At 37.1% G+C, this 20,043-nt stretch overlaps 1 protein-coding gene across 3 annotated transcripts in view; it reads left to right on the top strand.

The window, feature by feature from the left end:
- Nucleotides 1–20,043, top strand: part of Hltf (helicase like transcription factor) — a 67,309-nt gene that overhangs the window by 31,649 nt on the left and 15,617 nt on the right. For 2 of the 3 annotated variants that reach the window (XR_005287390.1, XM_038347394.2), the window contains exons 14-18: nt 961–1,101; nt 2,909–3,052; nt 4,081–4,219; nt 10,496–10,631; nt 12,102–12,281. Coding sequence is in view for 2 of the 3 variants with exons in the window: in XM_038347394.2 (XP_038203322.1) it covers nt 961–1,101; nt 2,909–3,052; nt 4,081–4,219; nt 10,496–10,631; nt 12,102–12,281 (740 nt within the window). In the remaining variant the exon portion in view is untranslated. The remainder of the gene's footprint in view (nt 1–960; nt 1,102–2,908; nt 3,053–4,080; nt 4,220–10,495; nt 10,632–12,101; nt 12,282–20,043) is intronic. The other variant, XM_038347396.2, reaches the window with a different exon arrangement.

Raw genomic sequence — 20,043 nt, 5'->3', positions numbered from 1 at the left:
TGGTTATTTTGGGAGTCTGGGGAGCTGGGAAACAAACAACTTATGTATCATATTTCTCTTGAGGCATATGGTTTGTGGTATTTTTTTCCCCATCTCTATTATTGTTCCAGTAAAACTATGGTATTTTTTTAGATGTGTGGTTTGCCTTGGCAAGAGCTATAAGTGCATGCTTAAATGGCAGGTTCAAGGTGAAACTTAGAAATACTGATAGAGAATCATAGTTTCTAAAGGCTTGGTATCTGCAGATGTATTTTTAAAATGGTCAGCTAAGGGGCATAGATCTGTGGTAGACTGCTTGCCCAGCATGGCCAGTACCACATGCAAAACAAGATGAAAATAGATTACTAGATAAATTATAAAATTGGTAATCATATTTCATATTTAAAAACCTTAAGTTTAAGTAATGTAAACTTAGAAAGGAAACACTGGCAAATAAAACTATTCAAAAATTTAAAGCAATAGTGGACATTTATTATTATATATTACAGTAATCATGTAGAACAGTGTCAACTTTCCTAATGCTGTGACTCTTTAATCTAGTTCCTTATGTTGTGGTGACTGTCAATCACAAAATTATTTTTGCTGCTACTTCATAACTGTAATTTTGATATTGTTATGAATCATAATATAAATATTATCCAATGGTCTTAAGTGACCCCTGAGAATGGTCATTCAATTCCCAAAGGGTCACAACCCCCAAACTGAGAGCTTTCTTTCATTCTGAGTTTTATTCTTTTCATAAATATATACTGTTCCATTTCATTGCCACCCATTTGTTTCAGATTTTTTAATTAAAAATTCATTCTCATATTGAATTTCTTCTCTACCAGGTTATAAAAAATATTCTCTGTGTTTTTATCTTTATTTCAGATTCTCCCTAACTTTGCATATTTTGGCTTTTCTATTTTATGTTTATTTCTTTAGTTTATTTAATCTGTTGTCGAGTCTCATTTGTTACAGAAACTCCCTTTGGGGAAACCTTTGACCACATTGTTGTATGTTCTTGAGCTCCAATTTTTTTCCCCTCATGCTGGAGAGTACTTTGCACTTTTTAAAATGTTACCTGGAGTCACTGTGTATAGAAAGTATTGTGAATTTCAGGTGAGCACTTCACCCCATTTCCTTCCTGAGCTCTGCTATTTGTCTTCTTGGGTCTTATCCTCTTTGTTCTTCTGAGTTTCTGAACATCATTGCTTGGCTTCTGACTCATATACAGTTGTTCTTAGGAGCTCCAGAGTTCTGAGGCAAAGCTGGGTTACATAGTGATTCTAAAAGGAAAAAATAATTATAAAACAACTTAATGAGATTCTCATTTACTCAGGAAGACCCAAGAATTACCAGAGTGCAGTCATCTTTGCTTTACTCTTTTCTCCACTGTAGCACTAGAACCTTAACTTAGAGAAAGCATAGTGTGGTTCTTTATTGTCGGCAAGCTCAATCCCCAAGCACTTTGTTTTCTTATTGTACATGTTCTCTTTAAAGATACTTAAAAACATCTTCCTAGGAACATGTGTTATCTAACTGTAACTTTAAAATGTATGTACACATCTCTTACTTGCACCTGTACGCCAATGTTTATGTTCTGTGCTATACTCTATGTCGTCTGTAGTAGTGGTTTTCAACCTGTGGATTGAGACCCCTTTGGCAACATCTGTATCCAAAAACATTTATACTGTGACTCATAACAGCACTAAAATTACAGTTATGAAGTAGCAACAAAAGTAATTTTATGATTGGGGGTCATCATAACACGAGGAACTTGTTAAAGGGCTGCAGCATTAGTAAGGCTGAAAACCACTGGTCTTTAGTGACCAAATATCACAAATAATTTTCTTTTTCACTTCTTTTCTCTCTGAGTAAATTTTTCTATACTTTTATCACTCAGTTCTTCCAGGCAGTAATCTGAAGTATAAGGACAACACTATCTTCTCTCTTTTCCTCATGGCCCATACTTAAGTCCTATGTCCTAAGCTTCCTTCCTGTTAACTTCTTTCTCTCATACATGTCCTTCCCATTATTTTCAAGCTTTTGCTATTCTGGTCTTAGAGCTTCAATTCTCACCTTTAAGGATTTGCCAGCTTTTTCTCTATGGCATCTTCTTTCTAGTCCTGACTTGTCCTTTCCCTCCCTCCCTCCCTGCCTGCTTACTTTCTTCCTTCCTTTCTTTCTTTTCCTGCTCAAAATCATCTAAGTCTGTCGTTTACAAAGAAAGTTGTTGGACTTTTAGCTTACGATTAAAGACATGCTAGATATAGCTTGAATCCAAATGTTTGAGAGTCAGGCAGGAAGATGATGAGTTTGAGATTAGTCTGGGCTACATAGTAATGAAATGGCTATATAAACAGACTATATAAATGAAATGCCTGCTCATTGGTAGGAAAGACTAACATGATTTATATGTTTATCAGTTTTACGATTTGACACAATATGATACTTACTAATGTAGTTATCGTTACACTTTAATTTTATATTGTAGAAAGACTGATATATGATATTCTTGCTGGCACAGCTCTTTGATATACATGCTTGTTGTCTGAGGTTTCTGTCCTTCCTGGTTCCCGCAGTCGTTAAGTCCCAAAGAAATCACACAGAGGTCTACATTATCTATAAATCGAATAGCCTAGTAGCTCAGGCTTCTTATTAACTATTATAACTTATATTAGCCCATTATTTTTGTCTATCTTAGCCATGGGGCTTGATACCTTTTTCGGTGAGGCAGTCACATCTTGCTTGCTCTGTGTCTGTATCATGTCCCACCTCTACTTCCGGCCTGTCGCCCCACCTATACTTCCTGCTTGGCTACTGGCCAATCAGCATTTTATTAAAAATAATAAGTGACAGGATAAAAGACCATGCTAAACTTGATACTCATCGGCTTTTTACTAAAATATCTGTAATTTTCATTCAGGACCAATTTGGACAACATATAAAATCAGAAGTGGACTTGAATTTTTATGTTTATTATGGTCCTGACCGTATTAGAGATCCCACCTTGCTTTCAGAACAGGATATTGTTTTGACTACTTACAATATTTTAACTCATGATTATGGAGTAAGTATGCAAATAAATAAAGCTTTAAAAATATTTATTATGTTTTAAAAATTGTGTGTGTCAGTGTGATAGTGAATGTTGGTGACTTTGGAGACCCCTGTAGCTAGCATTACAGATATTTCTGAGTCCACCTCATGTGGATGTTAGGAACAGAACTGGGACCTTCTGCAGGAGCAGCAAGTGCTTCTAACCACTAAACTGTCTCTCTAGCCTACCTAGAGAATTTTTAAAAGTTGAATTTAATTGCTCTCCATCATGTTTCTAAATTATTCCAAAATTCATAGTATATGCTCTCCCCTTTCTCTGTTTGAAAATGATTAAGAATGTCTATAAGATAGCGCGTTGCAAAAAGGGGTTTTAGACTTACTTGAGATACTAATTTGGAAATGTATGTCATTTAGAACATTTTAGGTTAAAATTTTAAATTTGGATTATATATAGTGTTTTATCACATTTTATATGCAAAAAGAACATTTTTGGTTTTTTAAATGAGTATTATCAGTTTGAAAACCTTTTGTTTATAGTAGTCATTAATTAAGTTCTCAACTCTTTTTATGATCCTGTTATTTTCCTTAACAATTCCAGTTATTTTAGACATACTATATAGTTAAAATCTTAATTTTCTAGAAAGAACATTGCCATTTGTATAAAAGAAAGTAAGGTTGTGACACTGAAAAATTCCTTACAAGGGATGTTTTTTCTATCCCTGAATCTGGTGCAAAATTGTTCTCTGTATTATACATGACTCAGTAGATTTCTTAGCATGGAGTAGGAGCTAGCTGCTTCTTAGTGGTACTTTGAGAAACATATTTAGTATCTTGTTCTTTGGTGCTCTTAGCTGTAAAATGAATGTAATATTCTAGACTTGTGGGCTTCACTGATTTTCTTTGGAGTACTTAACAGTACCAGGTACCTAGTAAGAATTGATAAGAGAGATCAGAACTACTATTATTTAACAAACATTTAAGTAGTATGTTATTTTACTGTGCTTTTTGAAACCTCTATGTAATATGAAACCTCAATTTCAGACTAAAGATGATAGTCCATTACATAGCATAAAATGGCTAAGAGTAATTCTGGATGAAGGACATACCATACGAAATCCGAATGCCCAACAAACAAAAGCTGCACTTGACTTAGAGGCAGAAAGAAGATGGGTATTGACAGGTAATTATAGCATTCCTTTTTTTCTTTTATATAAATGTTATGTGTATGTATATTCATATGTATGTGGGCATATATATGTGTGCAAGTGCACATCCAACTGGTATGCCTTCCTGTGGAAGCTTGATGGCTGTTTCAGGTACCTTTTGGATCATTCTTTACCTATTCATTGAGGCATAGTTTCTTAGTTGAATCCAGAGCTCACAATACTACTAGGTTAGCTATCAAGCTAACTTTGGGAATCCTATATTCATCCCAAGAACTGGCATTACAGGCAGGGTGCTACACACACACAAAATTTAAGTGGATTCTGTGGATCCAACTCCATTCCCATCATAGTTGTGTCCAAGCACTTTACCTGCTGAACTACCTCAAGCTCTCATTTTTTATTAGTTTTTAAATTGATGCCTAAATATTATATTCATTACCTTAATGTGATAATAATAGATCATTGTATCATATTCAAATTAGGGGAATAATATGTTTTCTCATTTATTTTTATAGTAAAAGCATTCAAAATAATTTCTTCTAGCTTTTAGAATATGTATAGTGCATTATTTGTTTTTCTATTGTTAATCATACTACTGTGCAATGTAACAGCAGAACTTATTTTTTCTGCCATGCTGTACCTTAATAACCATTGAGGAGTCTTTCCCCTTCTTTCTCCTCCACTTTTTCAGTGCCTCTGGTAACCACTATTTTCTTTCACTCTCTAAGAGGTCAATTTCAGGGTTATTTTTATTTTATTAAAAATTTCCATCTCCTCCTCTCCTCCTCCCCCTTCCCTCCCCTCCCTTCCACCCATATCCCCACTCCACCCCTCTCCAAGACAAAGAGCCATCAGGGTTCCCTTCACTATGTTAAGTCCAAGGTCCTCCCAACTCCCCCTAAGTCCGGGAAGGTGAGCAACCAAACTGACAAGGCTCACAGTGAGCCCGTCCATGCTGTAGAGTTCAAGCTTATCGCTGTTGTCCTTGGTTTTTCAGTCCTCCTCCACTGTCGGCCACATTCAGAGAGTCCGGTTTGGTCCCCTGTTCCATCAGTCCCATTCCAACTGGACTTGGTGGTCTTCCCTTAGATCTGTCCCACCGTCTCAATGGGTGAACGCACCCCTCACGGTCCTGACTTCCTTTCTCATGATCTCCGTTCTTTTGCTCCTCATCAGGACCTTGGGAGCTCAGTCCGGTGCTCCTATATAGGGCTCTGTCATTTTCTCCATCCAACGCCAGGTGAAGGTTCTACGGTGATATGCAAGATATTCATGAGTATGGCAATAGGATCTGGACATTTCTGGCACCCTCTCCTCAGCTGCCCAAGGAACTAGCTGGGGGCATCTTCCTGGACACCTGGGAACCCCTCTAGAGTCAAGTCTCTGCCAACCCTAGAATGGCTCCCTTAATTAAGATATATAATTCCTTGTTCCCATATCCACCCTTCCTATATCCCAACCATCCTATTCCCCCAAGCTCTTCCCATCTTCCACTTCACACTTTTCTCTCCCCATCTCCCCTTGGCCCCATCCCACCCCAACCAAAAGTTCCCATTTTTTGTCCGGCAATCTTGTCTACTTCCAATATCCAGGAGGATAACTATATGTTTTTCTTTGGATTCACCTTCTTATTTAGCATCTCTAGGATTTTTTATGAATTATAGTCTCGATGTCCTTTATTTATGGCTAGAAACCAATTATGAGTGAGTACATCCCATGTTCATCTTTTTGGGCCTGGGTTACCTCACTCAGGATGGTGTTTTCTATTTCCATCCATTTGCATGCAAAATTCAAGATGTCATTGTTTTTTAGCGCAGAGTTGTACTCTAATATGTATATATTCCACACTTTCTTCATCCATTCTTCCACTGAAGGGCATCTAGGTTGTTTCCAGGTTCTGGCTATTACAAATAATGCTGCTATAAACATAGCTGAACAAATGCTTTTGTAATATGGTTGGGCATCTCTTGGGTAAATTCCCAACAGTGGGATTGCTGGGTTCTGGGGTAGGTTGATCCCAAATTTCCTGAGAAACCTCCACACTACTTTCCAAAGCTGTTGCACAAGTGTGCATTCCCACCAGCAATGGATGAGTGTACCCCTTACCGCACAACCTCTCCAGCAAAGGCTATCCTTAGTGTTTTTGATTTTAGCCAATCTGACAGGTGTAAGATGGTATCTCAACGTTGTTTTGATTTGCATTTCCCTGATAGCTAAGGAGGTTGAGCATGACGTTAAGTGTCTTTTGGCCATTCGAACTTCTTCTGTTGAGATTTCTCTGTTCCGTTCAGCGCCCCATTTTTTAATTGGGTTAATTAGCATTTTAAAGTCTATTCTCTTGAGTTCCTTATATATTTTGGAGATCAGACCTTTGTCTCTTGCAGGGTTGGTGAAGCTCTTTACCCAGTCAGTAGGCTGCCTTTTTGTCTTAGTGACAGTGTCCTTTGCTTTACAGAAGCTGCTCAGCTTCAGGAGGTCCCATTTATTCAATGTTGCCCTTAATGTCTGTGCTGCTGGGGCTATACTTAGGAAGCATCCTCCTGTGCCCAAATGTTGTAGAGTACTTCCCATTTTCTCCTCTTACAGGTTCAGTGTGTTCAGATTGATATTGAGGTCTTTAATCCATTTGGACTTGAGTTTTGTGCATGGTGATAGATATGGGTCTACTTTCATTCTTCTACAGGTTGACATCCAGTTATGCCAGCACCATTTGTTGAAGATGCCCTCTTTCTTCCATTGTGTGCTTTTAGCTCCTTTATCGAAAATCAGGTGTTCATAGGTTTTTGAGTTAACATCTGGGTCTTCTATTCGATTCCATTGGTCGACTTCTCTATTTTTATGCCAGTACCAAGCTGTTTTCAATGCTGTAGCTCTGTAGTAGAGTTTGAAGTCAGGGATGGTAATGCCTCCAGAAGGTCCTTTATTGTATAAGATTGTTTTGGCTATCCTGGGTTTCTTGTTCTTCCATATAATGTTGATTATTGTCCTCTCAAGATCTGTGAAGAATTTTGATGGGATCTTTAAAGGGATTGCATTAAATCTATAGATTGCCTTTGGTAGTATTGCCATTTTTATTATGTTGATCCTCCCAATCCACGAGCAACGGAGATCCTTCCATTTTCTGGTATCCTCTTCAATTTCTTTCTTCAAAGACTTAAAGTTCTTCTCAAATAGTTCTTTCACTTCCTTGGTTAGAGTTACCCCAAGATATTTTATGCTATTTGTGGCTATCATGAAGGTGATACTTCTCTGATTTTTTTTCTCTGCTTCCTTATCCTTTGTATATAGGAGGGCAACTGATTTTTTGGAGTTGATCTTGTAGCCTGCCACGTTACTGAAGGAGTTTATCAGCTGTAGGACTTCTTTGGTGGAGTTTTGGGGTCACTTATGTACACTATCATATCATCTGCAAATAACGAAAGTTTAACTTCTTCCTTTCCAATTCGAATCCCCTTGATCGCCTAGTGTTGTCTTATGCTATTTCTAGAACTTCAAGCACTATATTGAAGAGATAAGGAGAGAGTAGACAGCCTTGTAGTGTTCCTGAATTTAGTGGGATGGCCTTGAGTTTCTCTCTGTTTAATTTGATGTTAACTGTCGACTTCCTGTAAATAGCCTTTATTATATTTAGGAATGACCCTTGTATCCCTAATCGCTCCAAGACCTTTATGATAAAGGGGTGTTGAATTTTGTCAAATGTTTTTTCAGCATCTAATGAGATGATCATATGGTTTTTATCCTTCAGTTTATTTATATGATGGATTACATTGATAGATTTTCGTATGTTGAACCAGCCCTGCATCTCTGGGATGAAGCCTACTTGATCATAGTGGATAATTTTTCTAATGTGTTCTTGGATTCGGTTTGCCAGTATTTTATTGAGAATTTTTGCATCGATGTTCATGAGTGAGATTGGCCTGTAATTCTCTTTCTTGGTTGAGTCTTTGTGTGGTTTAGGTATCAGGGTAATTGTAGCTTCATAAAAGGAATTTGGCAATGACTGTTCTGTCTCTATATTATGAAATACCTTAAGGAGTATAGGTATTAGGTCTTCTTGGAAGTTCTGGTAGAATTCTGCATTGAAACCATCTGGTCCTGGGCTTTTTTTGATAGGGAGGTTTCTGATAACAGTTTCTAATTCTTCGTGACTAACAGAACTATTTAGATTGTTCACCTGGTCCTGGTTTAACTTTGGTATATGGTACTTATCTAAAAATGTGTCCATTTTTTTACATTTTCCAATTTTGTGGCATACAGGCTTTTGTAGTAAGATCTAATGATTCTCTGAATTTTCTCCATGTCTGTGGTTACGCCCCCCTTTTCATTTCTAATCTTATTAATTTGTGTGTTCTCTCTCTGCCATTTGATTAGTTTGGCTAGGGGTTTGTCAATCTTGTTGATTTTCTCCAAGAACCAGCTTTTTGTTTCATTGATTCTTTGGATTGTTTTCTGTGTTTCTATTTTGTTGTTTTCAGCCCTCCGTTTGATAATTTCGAGTCTTCTACTCCTCCTAGGTGAGTCTGCTTCCTTCTTTTCTAGAGCTTTCAGGTGTGCTGTTAAGTCTCCAGTGTGTGCTTTCTCAGTTTTTTTTAAGTGGACACTTAGTGCTATGAACTTTACTCTTAGCACTGCTTTCATAGTGTCCCATAGGTTTGAGTATGTTGTGTCTTTATTTTCATTACATCAAGGAAGACTTTAATTTCTTTCTTTATTTCTTCCTTGACCCAGGTGTGGTTCAGTAGTTGACTGTTCAGTTTCATGAGTTTGTAGGCTTCCTGGGGTCAGGTTTTTTTTTTTTAATCACATGTGTATATGTTTACATTAGAGGACATTGTAGATTAGATGACAACCTTGGTTGTTAGTCTTCACCTGTCTCTTTGCTTGAGATAGATTTACAGCATATTCCAGGTTAGCTGGTCTGTGAGCTGTCCAGGAATTCTCCTGTCTCTGCCTCTCACCTTGCTGTTGGATCCCTCAGTTCACAAATGCACGCTGCTGTGTCTACCTTTATATGGTTCCTGCGCATTTGAATGAATTAAAAAATCAGATAAAAAATCAACATCCAAACTTTGCTACTGTTTTTATATAGCAATGATAACCATATTTTTACAAAATAGTGCTATTAAAGATTATTTGCTGTTGCTCAAGTATAATCTTAGCTGTCAACAATTTCCTGAAATGTGTTGCTTTACTGTGTCAGATTTTTCTCTTACTATTTTGATGGTCAAATTAATGATTTACGTAAAGAGACAGATAAAAATCTATCAAGTAAGTAACAAACCTTTGAATCATGGATAATCTTCTTTTCTTGGTCCTCTCTTAGCTAGTCTTATAATTGTCTTAAGTGTGCCTACCCATGGAGGCAATGCATTCTACCATGGCTTCCATTACGACCACTATTTTTTTCTTTAAAAACTTAGAAATGAGATGAAGGGTGCATGAATGCTCAGACATAAGCATTGGAGAAATTAGGGCTGTTAATCAGCAGAGTGGTCTCCTCAATGGAGGAAATAAATACTGTTTTCCACCAAGATGGTTGGGAATGAATGCTGTAAATAACCTGGTGATCTTTTCTGTAGAGCCAGACCTCACCTAAAACCCTCAGAATGTTTATTCTAGACTCTCCCTCACTATCCCTTTCTCTTTAGCTTTGTTTCTCAGTCAATAAGAACCATCCTTACTAGAGATGTCACATAGCCTGCTGACCTCCATCTCTGTCAGAGACCACACCAGATCCTTTGTCCTTAAAGCTATAGAAACTATCTTCATGGTCACATGTATTTTGTAAAAGAGTTTCAATATAGTCACTCTTTAAGTTTCATTGTGCATGTGTGGGTGGGATGGTTGTTACCAGGAAACTGTTTTCCAAAATTATACTGTATTTAAATTTGTCTAAAATAAACCACCTGGTATCAGACTCCAGAAGTTTTGACCCAACACTGGCTAAGCCTTACTGACCCCATTTCATTCTAACCTCACCCTGGTTGTTTTCCTGCTGGCCATGGTGCTTGCAGGGACCAACATACATACACCAACACCAAATTATTTGAAAAAAAAAATCAAGACTGAGGAGATGACTCAGTGGTCAGACATTATCCATGTGATGCCTCAGTTAGTGTGTGCCTAGTACAGTAGTCAATTTCAACTTTGTTTTGTCGCATTGGGCCAGGGGAATATTCTGCCTAAAGAGCTATAACTCAGCGGTAGAGTTCTTACTTAGCACCACAAAATCAATTTAAGTTTTAAGAGTTATAATGGTTTCCTGTTTCTTTCTTTCTTTTTTTTTTTAGGTACTCCTATCCAAAATTCTTTAAATGACTTGTGGTCTCTCCTGTCTTTTTTAAAACTTAAACCATTTATTGATAGAGAATGGTGGCAGAGAACAATACAACGTCCTGTTACAACAGGAGATGAGGGAGGACTTAGGTAAGTAAGTTTATGACAGCAGATATAGTAAGTTAGTGCAAACAATTGCCACTTCCATTACCATTTTCATTTAACTTTTAACTTTAGTCTCCAAAACACATGAGTATCAGTGTCACTGCTTCTTAAAACCTACATACTTGTGTCTGGAGATACAACATTTCTGATTTGTGCACTTTTTCCCTATTAGCAAAACTGAAAGGAAAGGCAGACCTTTATATTGTCATTATCTGTGACTGTTACCCCAAAGCCATCACAAAACATTTAACAGTGATAGAAAAAGTTATATCCTTTGATGGTTCACTATGCATTATATTTTGATAACTTACAATACTTTTTTAGAGGTATTTGGTTTGGCATATAGTATATAGTATACAGTGATCTCAAGATTTAATGAATATTGCATATGGTTGATTTGAGTGGGTACAGATAAAGGCAGAGAAAGGCACGAAAACACTGATGGGTATTTTTCCACATACTTAGCTGCCCTGTTCCTAGATCAGTGATCATCTAAATAGGATCTGGTACTCAATGGTGGGTCATAGTGTCAGTATAAAGGGTGGCGGTCAGCATGGAAAAAGAAATAGAGACGTAATAGAGAATTATGAAAAATACCAGATTACATTCTCTAAATAAAGATATACGATGTATATGTATTAAGTATTTATTTCTCTTATGGGCAGATACCATCAAAATGTTTCTGATTCTGAGTTAAAGTGAAAATCATTCAAAAATGATTGAAACTGTTATCTTAGGTGTCAAAACTGGTTACACAATTCCTGAGAACTATATATGCTCTACTTAGTTAAAAATTGTGTATTTTATTATTATGGAAAATATTCTAACTGGTCTTGTTTTTAAAATTTTGACACTGAGGAAAAAATAGCAAGATTACAGAGCTAAGAAAGACATTTTCCCCTCTTCTGAGTTTGCGTACTTTTATTTTTCAGTTATTCATTAACTTATGAAAACTTCATTTGGATTTCATTTTATACCTTTACTTTTTATATTACATTAGGTGGGATTTTTTTAACTCATAGGAACAGGATTACTTTGGATAACAGAAGATAGGATCTTACTCCTTTCTGCACTCTATTTAATAAAGTACCTTAGACTTCATAGCAGCTGCTCAGTAAGAATGCAAATATTGTACATTAAGTGGTATAATTGATAAGAACATAGTTGGGGAATAAGAGTGTAAATGATGACAACAAAACCAGAAAAGCTTTGGAAAAGTAAGTGCATAATATAGGATTATTAGTATTGTGTTGGTACAATTTCAGTACTTTTTTGTAATAATTTTTTATTTATAAAATATTCTTGTGACTAAAAGCCTAAATAAAGGATTAAAAACGTTTAATTTATTAAAATTATAAGTCAATAAATTCTTGTTTTCTGTTCTTTTGTGCTCAACTGATTTAAAGATAGTTATATAATTACTTTTTTTTTTTTTTTACTTTTTACTTTGACTAGACGTTTACGGTCCTTAATTAAAAGTATTACACTTCGAAGAACAAAGACAAGCAAAATTAAGGGGAAACCTGTTTTGGAATTACCAGAAAGGAAAGTATTTATTCAGCATGTTTCACTTTCAGAAGAAGAGAGAAAGATTTATCAGTCTGTTAAAAATGAAGGCAAAGCTATCATTGGAAGGTATGGAAACAGATTGCCATGTTAAATTTTTTTTCTTTCTTAGCTTCTTATTAGCTGAATTACAGTTTTTTAGACATTTTAGCTATAAAGTCTGAAATGTATTAAAAACTATTTTCCTCCTGTGACTGATGCTTTAAATTTTTCTTTTAAAAAATAGTTGAAATGAATGAAACAATAGTGTAGTTCATCATGTAACTAAGTTCTTGGGCTTACAAAAAATTAAAGCTTATATTGATTTCTGTCAGTGAAAGAGCTTGCTCACTTCCATTTCTGAGTGTCATGGGAGTAGACACACAGGGCAGCATGCTTCCAGCTCAGTTCCATACTTGTTTCCTGTTTGACATACTCCTGAACCACATCTTACTTTGGGAGGTTTTATTTGTTTGTTTTATTTTGTTTTGCTTTTTTGTTTTGTTTTTTGTTTTTCTCTGTCTGTCTGTCTGTCTGTCTGTCTGTCTGTCTGTCTACTTACCTATCTCTATCAACTTTTCAGTGTAGTCTTCCCTTACTGGCCTATAAAAACAACTTTAGTAATTCCTGATTCCTTCTCTCTGCCTCCCTCACCCCCTATAAAATTTAATATTTAAATTGCCTGCTTTATTTTATCAAAAATATAAACTCATTTTAATCTATTTGTATTTTTGTATGTTAGCTACTTTTGCTTGAAATAGATTGAGAAGAAATTTCACTTAGCACTGCTAAGATTTGGAACTTGGAAATCTCCTTAATTTTTTTTCTTTAGCTTTCTTAATAAATCTGCTTTCTGCCTACCTCATTAAAGTGCCTCTGTTATGAAGAGTCCCCAGTTTACAGTCCTCTTTTGTCTTTGTCTAATTCTGATCTCTGTGGGCAATTGGCAGCAGATAATGATGTTGCTTGAACTAGAATTATTCACCTTCTGATTCCTAATTCTTTTTGTCATCATTTCCTATTCTTAGATTTCTACACTTTGTTTAAGTCACACTGACATATCACCCATGTTTGTAATACTACACAGAATACCAACCTACTCTAAGAAAACCTTACTTTTTCAAAGATGGTTGCAAATTCAAATTGTTTACTTCAACTTCTTACCCTCTTACTCTGTAGATACCCTCGCCTCACAGTGTACTGGTTACATTTTTTAGTTTCTTCTCATAGATCAGCATTAGGAAGAGAAATTAATAATGAAAATTGGTGCCTATAAGTCAGATTGTTGCTTTGCTAAACCTGGCCAAGTGGTTTGTAAACCTTTGAATTTGTGAAAGGAATGTTAAAGAATTTGAAACTTTGGGCTAAAAGAGCTAGCAGGGTGTAATGAGTGAGCCATTCTGGTGGGAATTTGAATAAGAATGCTGAGAGAAAAGTGAACAGTGGAGGCTCAGCTCATGAAATTTCAGAAAGGAGTAAGCACTATATTGGTCACTTGGTATGCTATTCTTTTCTTTTGCAGCAGTAAAATCTAGTAACAAAAGGAACTTAAGGGAAAGGATTACTTTGACTCACAGTTCGAAGTTACTGTCTACCACTACAGGGGAAGTCATAGTGGCAACAACTCTGGGCAACTTGTCACATTGCTGTGTCTGCATGCATAACCCATGTTTGCACTCCATTTTCTTTTCTTTCTTAAATCCAGTTCAGGATCCCAGCCTGTGGATTAGTGTTTACCCACACTGAGCTTATCTTCCACATAGTTTAACTAATCAATACAATCTCCCATACACATACCCCTATAAGCCCAGATGAACCCTAGGTACTTGGCAGGGAGATGTGGGATTTAGTGTTTGCCCTGCTGGCTTTTGGTCTTTGGTCTAGTTTTTCCTTTCTATGCTACATTCCTCCCTTGGTAATGGAACTCTTTAGTCTGTGCCATTATATCTTTGAAGTATGTAACTCTTTTGTTTTTTTTCATATTATAGAGGCTCATGGTTAAATTATTGCTTGGGATTGAGAAGAGACTGTATACTTACAAAGTGTTACAACTTTTCAAAGTGTTACAACTGCTAAGACTTTTGAAGTTGGACTGACTTATTTTTTTTCAAGATGTAGCTTTAATAAAACTACTTTTTTATTTGTTTTAATATAATGTAATTTGATCATTTCACCTTCCTTTTACTCCCTCCAAAGCTCCAAGATAATCTTCCTTGCTATTTCTAGTTTTTTTAATTGTGTGTGTGTGTGTTTTAAAAAACAGTCTTTTCTCACTTTACATACCAATCCCAGTTTCTACTCCCTCCCCTCTACCTTCTCCCCACACTTCGCCCATCCACTCAGATAGGGTAAAGCTTCCCATGGGGAGTGAACAAAGTCTGGCACATCACTTTGAGACAGGACCAAGGCCCTGCCCACTATATTTAGGCTGAGCAAGGTAGCCCTCCAAAAAGAATGGGCTACAAAAAGCTAGTTCATGCACTAGGCATAAATCCTGGTACCCTTGCCAGTGGCCTCACAGACTGACCCAGCCGTGCCACTGTCACCCACATTCAGAGGGCCCAGTTTGGTCCTATGTTGTTTCCTCCTCTGTGAGTTCAGAGTCAGTGAGCTCCCATTAGCTCACGTAAATGGTTTCATTGGGTAGTCCCATCATACTCTTGACCCCTTTGCTCAAATTATTGCTCCTCCCTCTCTTCGACTAGACTTTGGGAGCAAAGCCCCAGATGTCTGCATCTACTTCTGTCGGTTGCTGGATGAAGGTTCTATGATGACAATTAAGATAGTTATCAATTTGATTATAGGGGAAGGCCAGTTCAGGCACCCTCTCCACTATTGCTTAGGGTCTTAGCTGGGGTCATCCTTGTAGGTTCCTAGGAATTTCTCTAGTGGCAAGTTTTTTTGTTAACCCCATAATGGCTCACTCAAGATATCTCTGTCCTTCCTCTCTCTCTCTGTTCTTTCCGCATCTCGACCATCCCTTTCCCTCATGTTCTCCCCCCACCTACCCTTTTCTTCTCCTGCTGCCCTTCCACCCTCCCTTTCCCCCCAACCCCCACACTCCCAATTTTCTCAGGAGATTACCTGTTTCCCCTTCCCAGGGGGATCTATGTATGTTTCTCTTAGGGTTCTCCTTGTTACCTAGTTTCTCTGGGGTTGTGACTATAGGCTGGTTATCCTTTGCTTTACATCTATCTAATATCCACGTATGAGTGAATACATGCCATGTTTATCTTTCTGGGTCTGGATTACCTCACTCAGGATGTTTTTTTTTTTTTTTTCCTAGTTCCATCCATTTGCCTGCAGATTTTAAGACGTCATGTTTTTTAACCATTGAGTAGTATTTCATTGTGTAACTGTCACATTTTCTTTTCCATTCTTCAATTGAAGGCATCTAGGTTATTTTCAGGTTCTGGCTATTACAAATAGTGCTGCTGTGAACATAGTTGAACAAATGTCCTTGTAGTATGATTGAGCATCCTTTGGTTATATGCCCAAGTGTGGTATTGCTGGGTCTTGAGGTAGGTTGATACCCAATTTTCTGAGAAATCACCATATTGATTTCCAAAGTGGCTGTACAGTTTTGCACTCCTACCAGTGATGCATCCTCTCCATTATAAGATATCATCGGTGTTTTTGAACTTAGTCATTCTGACTGGTGTAAGATGGTATCTCAGAATTGTTTTGATTTGCATTTCCCTGATAGCTGAGTATGTTGAGTAGTTCCTCAAATGTCTTTCAGCCATTTGAGATTCCTCTGTTGCAAATTCTCTGTTTAGAGCTATACCCTTTTATTTATTTGGATTATTTGAAATTTTGCTGTCTAATTTCTTGAATTCTTTATATATTTTGGAGATCAGTCTTCTGTCTGTAAAGATCTTTTCCCATTCAGTAGGCTGCCATTTCATCTTATTGACTGTGTCCTTTGCTTTACAGAGGTTTCTCAGTTTCAGAAGGTGCAATTTATTTTTTGTTGCTTTCAGTGTCTGTGCTACTGGTATTGTATTATATGTAGGAAGTGGTCTCCTGTGCCCGTGTGTTCAAGTCTACTTCTCATTTTCTTTTCTATGAGGTTCAGTGTGACTGGATTTATCTTGCAGTCTTTGATCCATTTGGACTTGAGTTTTGTGCATAAGGATAGATATGGATCTATTTGCATTCTTCTACCTGTTGCCAGTTATGCCAGCACCATTTGTTGAGGATGCTTTCTTTTTTCCATTGTGTAATTTTAGGTTCTTTGTCAAAAGTCAGGTGTTCATTTGTGATTGGTTTAATATCATGATCTTTGATTTGATTCCATTGTTTTTATGCCAATTACCAAGCTGTTTTCATTACTGTAACTATAATAGAGCTTGATGTCAGGAATGGTCATGCCTCCAGAAGTTACTTTATTGTACAGAAATGTTTTGGCTGTCCTTGATTTTTTTGCTTTTTCTATATAAAGTTGAATATTGCTCTTTCAAGGTCTATGAGGAATTGTGCTAGAAATTTTGATAGGGATTGCATTGAATCTATAGATAGCTTTTGGTAGGAATTGCCATTTTTATTATGTTGATCCTACCTATACAAGAACATGGAAAATATATATTTCCATTTTCTGATATCTTCTTCAGTTTCCTTTTTCAAAGACAAAGTTCTTATCAAACAGTTCTCTCACATCTTTGGTTGGTGTTACCCCAAGATATTTTATGTTATCTGTTGCTAATGTAAATGGTAATGTTTCTCTGATTTCGTTCTTGGCCTTATTTATTGGATGTAGGAGGGCTCCAATTTAAATTTATTTATTTATTTATTCATTCATCTATCTATCTATCTATCTATCTATCTATCTATCTATCTATCTATCTATCTATTTATTTGGATCTTGTATCCTGACACATTACTGAAAGTGTTTATCAGCAGTAGAAGTTCCCTCGTGGAATTTTTAGGATCACTTATGTATACTATCATATCATCTGCCAATAGTGAAAGTTTGACTTCTTCCTTTCCATTTTGTATCCCCTTTATCTTTTTTTGTTGTCTTATTGCTAAGCTAGAACTTCGAGTACTATATTGAGAAGATATTGAGAGAGTGAAGAGCCTTCCCTTGTTCCTGAGTTTAGTAGAATTGCTTGAGTTTCTATCCATTTAATTTGATGTTGGCTGTCAGTTTGTTGCATATTGCTTTTATAATGTTTAGATACATTCCCTGTATCTCTGGTCTCTCCAAGACCTTTATCATGAAGGGGCATTGGATTTTGCCTAATGCTTTTTCGGCATCTAATAAAATGATCTTTTTTTTTTTTCTTTCAGTTTGTTTATATGGTGGATTACATTGATAGATTTTTACATGTTGAACCATCCCTGCATTTCTGGAATGAAGCCACCATGATCATGGTAGATGATTTTTTTTTTTTTGATGTGTTCTTGGAATCAGTATGCCAGTATTTTTTTGAGTATTTTTACACCAACGGTTATGAGGAAAATAGTCTGTATTTCTCTTTCTTAGTTGAATCTTTGTGTGGTTTGGGTTTCAAGGTAATTATAGCCTCATAAAAAGAGTTTGGCAATGTTCCTTCTCTTTCTATTGTGTGGAACAATTTAAGGAATATATGCATTAGCTCTTTGTTGAAGTTCTAGTAGAATTCTGCACTGAAAGCATAGGGTCCTGGACTTTTTTTGGTTGGGAGACATTTGATGAATGCTTCTATTTCTTTAGGGGTAATGGGTCTATTTTAATTTCTCATCTGTTCTCTATTTAATTTTGTTATGTGGTAACTATCCAGAAAATCATACATTTCTTTTAGATTTTCCTATTTTGTTTAGTACATGTTTTTGAAGTATGACCTAATTATTCTCTGAATTTCCTCAGTGTCTGTTGTTATATCCCCCTTTTCATTTCTGATATTGTTAATTTGGATGTTCTCTCTCTGCCTTTTGATTAGTTTGGTTAAGTGTTTGTGTATCTTGTTGATTATACTTAAAGATCTAGCTCCTTTTAGTTTCTTTGTAATGTTTTCTTTGTTTCTATTTTATCGATTTCACCCCACAATTTGATTAGTTCCTGTTATTTACTCCTCCTGAGTGAGTCTGCATCTTTTTGTTCTAGAGCTTTCATGTGTGCTGTTATATTGTTAGTGTGAGATTTCCCCAATTTCTTTATGTGGGCACTTAGTGCTATGAACTTTCCCCTGCACTGCTTTCATAGTGTTCCATCTGTTTGGGTACATTTGCCTTCATTTTCATGGGATTCTAGGAAGTCTTTAATTCCTTTCTATTTCTTTCTTAACCAAAGGGTGGTTCAATTAAGCACTGTTTAATTTCCATGTGTTTGTGGACTTTCTTTTTTTTTTCTTTCAGTTGATTTCTATAATGGATTACATTGAGAGATTTTCGTATGTTGAACCAGCCCTGCATCTTTGGGATGAAGCCTACGTGATCATAATGAATGATTTTTTTTCCTCATTTTTTTATTTATTTATTTTTTTCATGGTTTATTTTTTTATATTTAAATATTTCTATCTCCTCCCCTCCTCCTTCCCCTTCCCTCCCCTCCCCTCCACCCATACCCCCCCTCCCTCCCTCTCCAAGCCAAGGAGCAATCAGGGTTCCCTACTCTATGTTAAGACCAAGGTCCTTCCAACTCCCCCCAGGTCCAGGAAGGTGATCGACCAAGCTGAGAAGGCTCCCACAGAGCCCGTCCATGCAGAAGAATCAGAGCCCAGCGCCATTGTCCTTTGCTTCTCAGTCAGCCCCCACTGTCGGCCACATTCAGAGAGTCTGGTTTGGTCGCATGTTCCATCAGTCCCATTCTAACTGGAGTTGGTGATCTCTCATTAGTTCTGTCCCACCGTCTCCATGGGTGAATGCACCCCTCACGGTCCTGACTTTCTTTCTCATGTTCTCTCTCCTTCTGCTCCTCATCAGGACCTTGGGAGCTCAGTCCAGTGCTCCAATGTGGGGCTCTGTCATTTTCTCCATCCATCGCCAGGTGGAGGTTCTATGGTGATATGCAAGAAATTCATCAGTATGGCTATAGGATCAGGACTTTTCCAGCTCCCTCTCCTGAGCTGCCCAGGGAACTGGCTGGGGGCATCTCCCTAGAAACCCGGGAACCCCTATAGAGTCAAGTCTCTTGACAACGCTCAGATGGCTCCCTTACTTAAGATATATGCTTCCCTGCTCCCATATCCACCCTTCCTATATCCCAAGCATCCCATTCCCCCGAGCTCTCCCCATTCTCCCCTTCACGCTTTTCTCTCCCCATCTCCCCTTGGCCCCGTCCCACCCCAACCAAAAGTTCCCAATTTTTGCCCAGCAATCTTGTCTACTTCCAATATACAGGAGGATTACTATATGTTTTTCTTTGGGTTCACCTTATTATCTTCTCAACGATCCCAAATTATAGGCTCGATGTCCTTTAATTATGGCTAGAAACCAATTATGAGTGAATACATCCCATGTTCATCTTTTTGGGTCTGGGTTACCTCACTCAGAATAGTGTTTTCTATTTCCATCCATTTGCATGCAAAATTCAAGATGTCATTGTTTTTTACCTCTGAGTAGTATTCTAACATGTATACATGTATATATTCCACAGTTTCTTCATCCATTCTTCCACTGAAGGGCATCTAGGTTGTTTCCAGGATCTGGCTATTACAAATAATTCTGCAATGAACATAGTTGAGCAGATGCTTTTGTAGTATGATTGGGCATCTCTTGGGTATATTCCCAAGAGTGGAATTACTAGGTCCTGGGGTAGGTTGATCCTGAATTTCCTGAGAAACCGCCACACTGCTTTCCAGAGTGGTTGCACAACTGTGCATTCCCACCAGCAATGAATGAGAGTACCCCTTACCCCACAACCTCTCCA

This window comes from Arvicola amphibius, chromosome 11, assembly GCF_903992535.2.
Source record: "Arvicola amphibius chromosome 11, mArvAmp1.2, whole genome shotgun sequence".
Lineage (NCBI taxonomy): Eukaryota > Metazoa > Chordata > Mammalia > Rodentia > Cricetidae > Arvicola > Arvicola amphibius.
This window is presented reverse-complemented; position numbering and strand designations above follow the sequence as displayed.